The sequence below is a fragment of the Glycine soja genome, chromosome 20 (assembly GCF_004193775.1).
Source record: "Glycine soja cultivar W05 chromosome 20, ASM419377v2, whole genome shotgun sequence".
Classification (NCBI taxonomy): Eukaryota; Viridiplantae; Streptophyta; class Magnoliopsida; order Fabales; family Fabaceae; genus Glycine; species Glycine soja.
In genome coordinates this window covers 45,262,815-45,275,630 of record NC_041021.1, presented here as the reverse complement: position 1 = coordinate 45,275,630, position 12,816 = coordinate 45,262,815, and the positions used below count along the sequence as shown (strand labels likewise).

The window sequence follows — 12,816 nt, the reverse complement described above, 5'->3', positions numbered from 1 at the left end:
ATGAATTAAAATAGACTTTGATACTACTTTAAGGTTTTCCACTTATCATATTATTTACCTCAGTAATATAATCAAATTAAAATATACAATTGAGTAACCTTTTAAATAGTAAAATTTGATGTTGTAAAAAAAAAATTGATAGAGAATTATTTGATGTGATATAATATTAATAATTTATGGGTGACTTAATCTTTTACGAACATGACTTACAAATTAGCAAATTATTTGTCTACATTAGATAGATGTAAGGACACTATTCAAGGTTTTAAGATGCGCAGCCTTAATTTTTTATTTTTTATTTTTTTGCTGCTAGATGCGTAGCCTTAATTTGACCCATCTAGCGGACACCGCGATTCAAGCTTTTAAGAACTTGTGTCTGCACAGCACGATGAAATATATGGACCAAGAATAAACTATACAAAGAATCATTAATTAGTTTTGCTATATTAAGCCAATCTTGATTTTAAAATATTTCCTTAGCACTTCGTCTAAGTAGGTTGGTAGATCTAGTGTCTAATGCTCGAGATGTCGTCTAAGTATATATATATATATATATATATATATATATATATATATATATATATATTCTGATTTTTCATATAAAATATTTATAAATTTATTATTTATTAATAAAATTTAATTAGAATACATGGAAGTGTATCTTTTTACATTATCATTTAATCATAAATTAATTTAAATATTTAAGAAAATATTTTATTGGTTGATAATATAAAAAAAATTATAGTGAGAATGTATTAAAAATAAAATCTTATTAATACGTAATTATATTTTTTTAAAATGTTTACTTTTAATTCTTCATATGTACCGGTTTTCCAAATTTGTTTTTGATATTTACTATTTCAAGAGTATACTTTATCTCGTCATTATTCTTTACCTATTCATAAGAAAGGGATCAAGTTGCATTGCAATTTGTAGTCTCAAATATTCCTTATTTTCTTTTCATTTCCTTTGGAACGAGTAAAAACAAAAAAGAAAGAGATTACATTACATTACATTGTTATTAGATTAGTCACCACCAACTCCAGTATTTTATGAGAAGAATATTGATGAGGGCTCGTGATCATGAAAAGGGTCCCAGTCTGTCTCACATGCAAATGACCAATTGTAGGTTTGATATTATACAGAAATATAATGATTATTTTAAATGTCAATACCGACATGCTTTGATCTCCTTTTAAAATCAACCGACATGCTTTAGCTGGCTTCCAAAGCACAAATCTCTTTTATAAATTGACTTTCACCTTTAGATCAGGGGCTTCTATACCACTAATTCGTTTTATTAAACTCGTTTTCAAAGAGGGGAACAAATCTTCAGCGTTTCCGATGTTTGTTTCTGTCTTTCTAAAAAGCAAATTGAGTTGTTCAAAATCCAAAATCTAATACTAGTAAGATGGCTAATTGATACCTTCCCATTAATTTCCCCAGTTATGCTTTTATCGTGTTCTAAAATTTTAATTACAAGGAAAATTTATTTGATGCGTATACTTTTAAGCTTATTACAAAGTTTTCAAAAAATGTTTATGGCATATTTTTGGCTAACCAACTTGTCCAGAATCTCCACAAGCACGACCGATTCAAAACTAAAATAACCAAAATATAAATTTTAGGCTTACAAACAAAAAATATTTACTATTAATTTTTATAAAGCAAAAGACTTTATATGTGTTGACAAAAAAGACCTACTGAATACTTATCTCATTTAGACCTCACTTATCGGCTATTTCCACAACTATCCAATCTAATTAATTAAATCTATAACTTGATATAATTTTGCATAGCCAGGTTTTCATTGAGCTAACCAATCATCTAAGACTAGTTAAAATATGTATATTTTTATAAAATATGTCTACCTCTTGCCACGAGTCATATTATATGATGCATTATGAGCTCAAGTTTTTTTCATTATTTCAACTTTTTTTTTCTTTCTCCCTTGCTTTTTACTGTTTTTTTTTATTGTGAAAAGCACGAGTGCTAATCTAGTTTTGTCTTAAACGGAAGGTACTTTCAACATCCCAAAACATAGAAAGCAAGTTTAAGTTATTTTACCTATTTTAGTTTGAATTGAATATAGGAATTTAAGGACTCCATGAGAATTGAATATAATCAATGTAAAAAAAAGATATTACATGTAGATTGATTTTAAACCGTTTAAGTTGTTTTAAATGACCTGTTAAGAATGTATTTAATTTCTCTAAATGAAGACAAGTTAGACCCATTCATGCATCGAGAGATACGACCTACGACGTCGTAGGCGACAACTAAGAGCTCAAGTTGATGCCTATGTTTACTTTAGACTTTCAATCAAGAATACATATATAGATGATATAGTTCATTCATACTCATGAATACGAAAACAATATGCATGATATAATTTAAGAGTAATAACATATTAATAATTAAGTATAGGCTACAATAGAGACGAAGATTATAGGCATTTTCATTTGCTACTTAGTTTTTCTCATCGTTAAATTTATTTTCGGTATTTTGAATTATCATTATTCTTATCTCTAAGCCCACGGGGATTTTCTTTTTTTCTAACAAAAAAGACATCAGACACAGCCCATGTGCTTCACGATGGGACTGCTTGTGTTGACCTTAAAGCTAATTAGGTGCTGATTGCTGAACAGATCTCACGTTGATCTTGTGGAGTCCTCTGGGTTTACCCCATACCATGGTTTCGATTGGTAAATTAAATTGTGATTATTTAATAAAAAAACATGAGAAGAAGAAAAAATGTGACAAATTTAAATCAGGTCTCCTTGTCATACCTTTCGTTCTCGTATGCGTGCTGTTAATTTATTGATGTTGTATGACAAAGATAGATTTCATAGTGGCATTACATTTAATTAATTGCATTGATTTGGATGTTTTAAATTCCTTATGTCAATTTTAGAATGGAGTGGCACTTGAGAGCCCGGAAAAGTTCATCCCGAAATATCTTGGATGGGTGCCAAAAGTCAGTTTTACTACATTCAAGATTCAACGAATGTTTATTAATTGCAAACAGTGAGACTCACTGTAACATCATTTTCCTTTGAGTAAAAAATAATAGTGTTGCATGTGTTAGATTCCATCTTGGGATATGCCACTTTCTAACATTCCTTCTTCACATATGATTGCCAGAAGCAGGTGAGTCCATTAGATTAGAATAGACAAAAATCAAGATGAATAATAAACTTTATATCCTATTAGATTTCAGTTTAAAATCAATTCACATTAAATAATTTTTTTAAACAAATATGTAAGTTGTATTTTGATAATTGAGACAAGCGGTGTAAAATTTCCTGTAGAATTTCCTAACATATGCATTATAAATTTTTTTATTACAGGTCTAAACAAAAAAATGTCAATGAAAATTTACTCAGCGGTTGAAATCTAATAGGCCGAAGACGTACACACTTAATTTGAATTTAAAATAAAATCACCTCTCAAAGTTAAAAATTGAATTACTTAAAAAAAAAAGAAGGAAAAGGACCCGTTTGATCTTAATCTGACTTCAGAACTGATATACAATACATAATTTATTAGAATAAATTTTTGTATAGTTGAGTCTATAATTAATGATCTTTGTGAATTCAATATTACATGTTGTATAGCAAGAGTGAGTAAAATTTATACATAGAGTTTCTTGTGTAAAACAGTCTAGATATGAAAAAATTTATTCTTATTTAATTTGTTCAATGACCAATATATTACTTTATAGTAACAATTTGAAGACATGCAATTACCAGTTCACTTTAAAAATTTCACCAGGAAGAATTTATCACCGACAGTTGCTTTGAGTTTATCTTCATTTTAAGTGCAAAATCTACTAATTTTTAAAGTAAAAGCTACGAAGAAGTAGTACAAGAAGTCATTTGTATGTTTTCCTGATAACTGCATATATAGTGCAATGGCAGCGGAAGCAACAACTGTTTTTTTTTTTTTTTTAATTAAGAAGCAAACTAACTATATAAATATATAAAATGAACAACGGTACAGGATGTACCAATTGCAAAAAGCCAAAAGGTTACGGTGCATTTACTTGATATAAATGCAACTTAACCTATATATAGCCAAGAGGTTTATGTACACGTATACCCAAAAACAAAAAATCACTGGACCTAGGATTATACCCGTTTACACCCCCTAATGGGCAAAAATACATGCATGAAGCCATCACCGCGGAAGCAACAACTGTGAATGTACCATAGAGTGGTTTCTCATAACTATCAAATATTTTATTGATTAGAGAGATTAAGAGTCGTTTTAGTGCCCCACAAATCACACATAACTTTAGGCGAAAATACGTACAAGATTTCAGAATTAGTTGTCAAAAGAAAACGATAAAAAAAAAAAAAATCGGGAATGAAATATGCCAACTCACTTTTTTTTTTATCAGCTCAATTCTACAAACTTAGAATCAAACCACACAAATCATTGATAATTAAATATAATATATTCGATCTGCTCTTTTCTTGGAGGTAAAGAAAATTAAACAACGTGCTGTCATATTTCTAGCCCTAGATACTCCTATTCTCTTCTTAATTAAGCATGCAGCCTATCAAATATCAATCCAAATCCACGTTCCAGAAACGCTTTGGGACGCACATTGCTCCTAAAACCAATAACAAATAGTAATTCCAAGCTACGTTATCTTATACAATATCATGCATGCATGTATAGGTAAGCCTCAGAGAAAGAGTAAACTTATCGAGATGGTTGGTTAATGCTAAATTATATTAATGGTATAGAAACAAACTATAAAATGGGGTTGCCTAGCTTTCTTAATTATGATCATAACCAAAACCAACTCCAATGTAAACTTGTGGGAAAATGGGGTCTCTAATGACCTCTGCTTCTCTCACTCTTGCATTGGCCATAATCTTTTTCAGTCTCCCATTTGAAATTTCAGCAAACCACTACCCCTCTCCTCCACCACCCAAGAAGCCTTATCATCATCCATCTCCACCCCCCTTACAAGTACCACTCTCTTCCACCACCTCCAAAGAAGCCCTACAAGTACCCATCCCCACCACCACCTAAGAAACCATACAAGTACACATCACCACCATCACCACCACCAGTGCAGAAGTACTCTGCCCCTCACCCACACCAAGTCTATCACTCACCACCACCCCCAAAAAAGAAAACATACAAGCTAAGTACCCATCTCCACCACCACCAGTGCACAAGCACCCTCCCCCACACCCAATCTATCACTCACCACCACTACCTAAAAAGAAACCCTACAAGTACCCATCTCCACCACCACCACATAAGAAACCATACAAATACGCATCTCCTCCACCTCCAGTGCACAAAAAGTACCCTTCCCCTTCCTCCTCACACTGCATGGTAATTAATCTTTCATAACCTACGTTAACATTGAAATTTTGAACGTAACGCTTGATATATATGCTTTTACACTCTCTGTTTTTTACCTCCCTTTTACATTTTCATCATATTATTTTTCTTTATTTCTCTCTTTCTTTTCTTTTTTGTCTCTCTTTCTCGAATCTACGTTCATCGATCACCCTGTTGCGGTGTGAAAAAATACTTTTCCATCATCATTATGGTAAAATATCTCTTCTCTAAAGTCTAATCCACTTCTGCATGTCTTGGTTAAAATATCATGATTAGTGTTTGACTGTTAAGTATATAAAAAAAGACAAATTATCGATAAAATTGGTAACTTAGATATAAAAAGAAAATAATGAATGTCAACCGGATGTTCAGTCTCTTTATATATCCATAGTAAATGACAGCTCTTAATATGAGCTCATTTGCACGAAAATGTATGAATGACATGTTGCACATCTTAAGTTAAAAATTGAAAAAATAAATTAACTTTATATTTAACGGAAAACACGGTGGATAATTGATGAAAGGATTCGTAAAATAAATTTTTCATAAAATATTCTCTTTCTTATTTGTTTTTTGAATAATATTTTTGTTATGACAATATTTTGTTTTAAATTTTTTAAGGATATATCAATCAAATTAGTTTACAACTAATTAATTAATCCTTATTAGAGATAAACTTTTAATAACTCATTGTTAAGTTAAATTTCTTATCAATAAAAACATTTATTTGTAGATTAAAAGTTAATAAAAGGAGTATTCGATATTTAATGTCTTAAACAAAACAACATCCACCCAAACAACATAAATTAAACCGATCGACAACACACACCAAGCAAATATAACCTATCTTAACCAAAAGATAAAACCCGTACAGAAGACCAGCCTCGAATTACCAATTAAGAATAATAATTAAAAACTCCAAACTTTTTTTTTTGACAGAATTAATTAAAAACTCCAATTATAATTAAGGAAGTCACCATGACAAATTGAAAGCACAATACTACTATTTATGAGATCCTTCATGCTTTGGATTACATTTAAATGGTAGCCGAAATTACAAAATTTATGTGGCTATCACAAGCAATTTAATCCTTCCTACCAGTGTGTGAAATCGCTGATTAAAAAAGAAAAACACACGGTGTTAAATCACACTTAAGAAAGGTTAAAATGTTTCAGCTTCCATTTTAACCTTTTTCGCTTACCTCTAGCACTCAACTATTGGACGTTGCCTTGCTAACATCAATTATGTTGTGTTCGGTAGAATGGAGAAAAGTAGAATAGATGGAAATAGAAGGAAAAAAAGAGTAAAAATAGATAAATAATAAAATGATAGGTAACCTTTGTTTGTAGAGAGATAGAGAGAAAAGCAAAAATAAGTAAAAAATAGTATCAATAAATCATATCATTTTTAATTTTTTTTATAACATGACAAGTTAATAATTAACATTGTTAACATTCTAATAAATTAACATTTATTAATAAAAAATATTTAAAATACTAAAATCAAAACAAAAAATTTTAAATGACTAAAATTAAAAATTCATATTTGATAGGACAAACAGATTATTTAAGCCTAAGAAAAAAAATATTAAAATGATCAAGTCTTATAAATTAATAAATATTCCTTAAATAACCTTTTTGCCGCTATAAAATAAGATATTTTTTAAATTTTGAGTTCTCTAAAAGATTTTTTTTATTTTGTTTTAATCTTTTTTATCAATTAATAATGTTTATTTCTTTTATATAGTTATATTTTTAAATTTTTCATCAATGAATTTAACGTAATTAGTTATTTTGAAGGGATGAGAATTTAAAACATAAAAATTTTACATTCTATTAGATTATTGATGACATGAAAGTACAATGGATTATGATGGTCATTATTAAGTCATTCTATTTATAACTAAAAAAGAATTTAAAGAATTAAAATCAAACAAAAATCTTTACAAGTCTAAAATAAAAATTTTCTTATTTTATTGGAATCAAAAGTTAATCAAGCCTACAAATATTTTTTAAATTTAATTTGATTTTTTTTAAAATTTCGAGTGGCTTAAATATGTGAGTTTAGGATATTTCATTCACTGTTCTACCGGGCTGTTCATTATTCTCTCATCCCTTCACAAAAAGATCAAGTCACATCACAGGTCTGATCATTTTTTTTCCCTTTCAATTTCATGTCCCCAAGAAAAAAGGAAAATTAAAAACAGATATTAATACATTGGATAACTCATCAGTCTTCGCCTACTCCAGTAAGCTATAAGTACAAGTGCACAATAGGCACGTGAAACGGTGCTTTCGGGAATGGAGCATAAAATACATTTTTTTTCTTCCAATAATTGATAATGTGAAAAAATAAATAAAAAAGGCTAATCAAATAGGTCAGATTTAATAACTTAATATTTGGCCAATAAAAAAATTAGCTGAGATTTTATTTAAATTTGTAGAATCTTATTGAAAGCCTTTATATTTATCTCGTTTCTTATAACGTTCGGACAGTGTCATTAAATATAAAAAGGTGAATATCGACTTGCATTGCATTGAGCTGGCAACGAAAATTCAGCTGCCATTTTTAAATGTTTTTCCACTTTAGATTATTGTCTGGTATATCATCTCCCAAGTTGATGCCTTCCCACTTCCCCTTTTATATGATGCACAATTTTATTATGTTGTACAATTTTCTCGATAAAGATGAGAGGTTAAACTAAAGTTCATTACAAGCTTCACTAATAATTAAGTATTTGCATTCACAGTTAATTTAGGAATAACACAGTATCTATAGGTGTAAAATCGAATTCAAAACTTTATTTATTAACATTGTATTGTTTGTATGTAAATTCGTACAATGAAAAAAAATTAACTTAATTTATTGAATAGAATATGTGAGTATTACATATTTGATTTCTATTTATCAAAAAGTAGTACAATTACTACTTTTAGACCAAAGTTACTGTCGCTAAAACTAAAAAATAACCAAACATGTCAACCATCACAAGGTATTTTTAACTGAATTTATAAATTACGTGCTTTAGTCAGTTTAGTGGATAATAAGTGTTTTATCTATGAGATAATTTTTTTTAATTTATTTGTTGAAATAAGTGTTTATTTAAATAAATAATTTTTTATTTTTTAGTCTATTTGTTTCAATTATTTCTGCTTAAAAAATAATTTTCTATTTATTTTAAGAAATAAATTATATTTTATTTTTTAAAAAAAACACTTATATAAAAAGTACTTATTTTAAAATTATTTTTTAAGTTTAAACAAGAATTCTGTGATCACTCTTCCAACGCTAGCTACAATGGTAGAAGCACATGATATTTGCAATGTGTGCATTGCTTACAATAAAATGTATTACACTACCAATATAATTAATTAATAATCAATTTTTACATTAACAAAGTTATCTATTAATATAATGTATCATACTATTAATATAAATCTGTAATATTTATATTAAAAGATTAGTGTTCTATTATTATAATCTAAGTAATGATAAGTTTGACGCATAAAAAGAGGTAATTAAGACCTCTCTGCAGCCACAATTAATTAACAACTTGAATTTTTTTTCATAGGAAAGATAATATGAAGAAATTTATAATAATTTAATATTTTTATTTAATCAACTTAAATCTTTATGACAAATTTATTTATATTTTAATAGGCACTACCGTATAAGTTAAATTTGATATCTATTGTTAACACTAGAAAAATTTATCTAACAATATAAATCTGGTACAAAATTTTTTAGATGATAATAAATACGGGATAAATCTTAAAACAAAAACATCTATACAAATTTTTTTTATCGTATTATAATTGTCGTCCCAACTAGATTATTTTATCTAAATTAAAAAATAACAATTTATAACATTATTCTTATTATTATTAATTTATATTTTATTTTTATAATTTATATCATTAGTATTATAAAAATAATAAAAATAAAAATATTTTGAAATATTTTTTTACTAAATACATAGTTTAATAAATACTTAATCAATAATGAATGTCTGGGAGGAGAGATGAAAAATCGTTTAATGTGCCCCCTATTTCACGTACCACTTTAGACAGCCGTACAAGATTCTGGAATTAGATATCACTATATCAAGACGGGGAAAAAATGATATCTTAATTTTTATATAAATTTCTTTTAAATAATATCATTATTTTTATATGTTTTTCTCAAGTGCCACTCAATTCAGTCATCTAATTATTTTAAATTTTATAAACTTCTAGATTTTTATATAAATTCTTCTTATGTTGTAAAATTTTCATTTTAATTCTTATTATTTAAATGATATTAAACTAGTTTTTCAATTTATATTAATCCCATCACTATTTAATAAAAAATTAACGTTAGAAATTAAAATAAAATAACAATAAAGCAACAACTAGATAAAATAAGAAATACCTATTTTATAAAATTAAAAAATCATTTAAGAAAAATATATAGGAATAAATAATTTGGCGAAGACAAATACCCAAAATCATGCATGTAGCCGAGTGATGTTTCAATAATAAATCGCGAAGACACAAATAAATAAAAAATAAATATAAATATTTTATAAAAAAATTTAAAAAATCATTTAAGAGAAAAAGTCTATAGGACTAAATAATTTGCGAAGACAAATACCTAAAATCATGCATTGCATGTTTAGCATAGTGATGTTTCAATGTTAGAAACAATATAATAATTAAATCAGATTCTTGTCTTTTCTTCCACCACCGCAAAGAAAAATAAAGCTAGTGTCAGCAGTCCGGACTAGCTTGCAGCAGCACGGTTAGTGCATCTTTATCTCAGCAACTCACTTCAGATAATTAAAATGAAACCTATATGATACATTACTCATTTTTATTCTTTTCCGTATAAGTACCTTTAAACACTTAATTTTTACAGAATAATTCTCTTTTGAGTGCTTCCAATGAAATCCAAAAAAATTATATGTAACGCTCACTTTCATTTTTATAATCATTTCTATTTTTTTTTATCTTTTTTAATATCTTAAAAACAAATAGCATCGGTGCTTCACTAAGCCACCGGTACTTAAAGAGAAAAATAGTTAAAACGTCTGCAGGGAATGTTTATTAGACAAGATTGCTTGTGAAGCTTAAATGCTTGCGGAACAATGCCTAAAGCTGCTCTTATTTCTTTTACTTTTTTCTTACGTGTACACATTGTAATTCAAGATTTATGACAACCATTAATTCAAACGCTTGTTTTAAGTTTTAACCATATTTAACTATTAATTTTTACCGGGCCTAGCTTCAAAACGAACTGGTTCCAGCAACTTATTTAACACCAACTATTGAGAGAGATAATGTATAGAAGAGAAAAATATAATATAAAAAAATGAATGTTAATTAATAAAGTCTATAAAATATGGGGTGTACAAATATGATAATCCATTCCAAATCTGTGTTCCAAAGAAAAGGGTTTCGTGTCTCATTGTTCTAATAAAAAAAGTCAAATACCAAGCCAATAATTCAAAGACAGTACTACTACATAGCATCGTGTTTCCAAGAAGGTGAGTCTCGAAGTGAAAAGTAAACTAAACTTACTAATTTCCTAGTTATTGATTAATTGGAGTTAAACGGTAAAGAAACAACTATAAAAGGAGGTGCACTAGGTCCCTTAAGAGCATAACCAAAACCAAACATTCTTGGGGGAAAATGGGGTCACTAATGGCCTCTGCTTCTATCACTCTTGCATTAGCCATAATCCTTTTCAGCCTCCCATCTGAAATCTCAGCAAACAACTACATCTACTCCTCTCCTCCACCACCCAAAAAGCCTTACCGCTATCCATCTCCTCCTCCTCCAGTTCCTTCACCACCTCCACCAAAGGCTCCTTACCACTACCCATCACCACCACCTCCAGTGAAGCACCCTTACCCCCAGCCTCACCCCCACCCACACCCTAACCCACACCCACACCCACACCCCTACCCTCACCCACACCCAGTTTACCACTCTCCTCCACCACCCCCTCCTAAGAAGCCCTACAAGTACCCATCTCCCCCACCACCTGTCCACAAACCCTACCCTCACCCACACCCAGTGTACCACTCCCCTCCACCTCCACCTAAGAAGCCCTACAAATACCCATCACCACCACCTCCAGTCAAGAAACCTTACCCACACCCACACCCAGTCTACCACTCTCCACCACCCCCACCAAAGAAGCCCTACAAATACCCATCTCCCCCACCTCCAGTGAAGAAGCCCTACCCTCACCCACACCCAGTCTACCACTCTCCACCACCACCCCCTAAGAAGCCCTACAAGTACCCATCTCCTCCTCCTCCAGTGAAGAAACCCTACCCTCACCCTCACCCAGTGTACCACTCTCCTCCACCCCCACCAAAGAAGCCCTACAAATATCCATCACCTCCACCACCAGTTCACACCTACCCTCCCCATGTTCCCACCCCAGTTTACCACTCTCCTCCACCACCACCATACGAGAAGCCTTACAAGTACAAGTCTCCTCCTCCCCCAGTCCACTCTCCACCTCCACCACACTACTACTACAAATCACCCCCTCCACCTTACCACTACTAGGTAGCACTTTCTCTTCACACCCCCACATGGTAATTAATTCATCTTTCATACACATACATTAATTAGTATTTGATTGTTGATTAACATCTTACATTTGAAACCAATATTCATGTTATGAAACATTCTTTTACTATTAAAAATATTTTAGTCTTCATTTCATTTCATGTAAAGTTTTTTTTAAGTGTATTTTATTAAGGGATCGGACGTGAACTGACAGATTATATACGTGTTTGTGTAGGATGCATACAGAAAGTGTGAAAATGAAAGTCATGGAGTGGGAAGATGCATCTGCAGCTTGCAGATCCACAAAGAAGTATAAATGTTTGATTATTATTTAGAGGACTCTATCTAGTTAAAATTAAATAGTTATTGTGCTTTTGTTTTATTAGACAGTTGTAAGGCACTGTGTTCTACATGTGTTTGCAGTTGTCTGCATGCATTGTAATTTTCAAAGTCCGCTTTATCAAGCTGAGTCAGTCAAATAAATTATTCCCTCTCATTGCTAGTGGGAATAGATTTGTTCCTGTATCTAATCGAGCTTTTTTATATAATCGTCTAAATATAATAACAATTTACGTCCATTTGTTGTTTGGTGCTAATTACTATTCTTTTTTAAGCATACTATATTTAGAAGTGAGCCTTGTATAACATTAGTTAATTAATTTCGGATTCGGAAGCATGTTTTAAGAGAAATTACGAAATTAGGAATAAACATAAAATAATACTACATACATGATAGATGTAATTAAAAAAAAATTTGCAAGGAAGTAGTTGGTGAGAAAAAATATTTTTCTTTTTCAAAAGTATCTCGTGGTTTCTTAACAGAAGAAATTCTCCATTATTTACACTGCCACCCCGGATTCCCGGTTGAGGAGTGTTATAAATAGA

General features: G+C 30.0%; 1 protein-coding gene and 1 pseudogene across 1 annotated transcript; both read left to right on the top strand.

The window, feature by feature from the left end:
* The first annotated feature begins 4,836 nt into the window (after window positions 1-4,836).
* Window positions 4,837-5,376, top strand: LOC114402157 (annotated as a pseudogene).
* Window positions 5,377-10,988: 5,612 nt separating this feature from the next.
* On the top strand, window positions 10,989-12,524 carry LOC114403767 (extensin-3-like). Its single transcript, XM_028366919.1, has 2 exons — window positions 10,989-11,928; window positions 12,167-12,524. The coding sequence occupies exon 1, from the start codon at window positions 11,038-11,040 to the stop codon at window positions 11,926-11,928; it is 891 nt and encodes a 296-aa protein (XP_028222720.1). The 5' UTR covers window positions 10,989-11,037; the 3' UTR covers window positions 12,167-12,524.
* Window positions 12,525-12,816: the final 292 nt, after the last annotated feature.

What these genes read in the sequence shown, in the direction of transcription:
- LOC114403767 (XM_028366919.1), top strand. Translation starts at nt 11,038, where the DNA reads ATGGGGTCACTAATGGCCTCTGCTTCTATCACTCTTGCATTAGCCATA.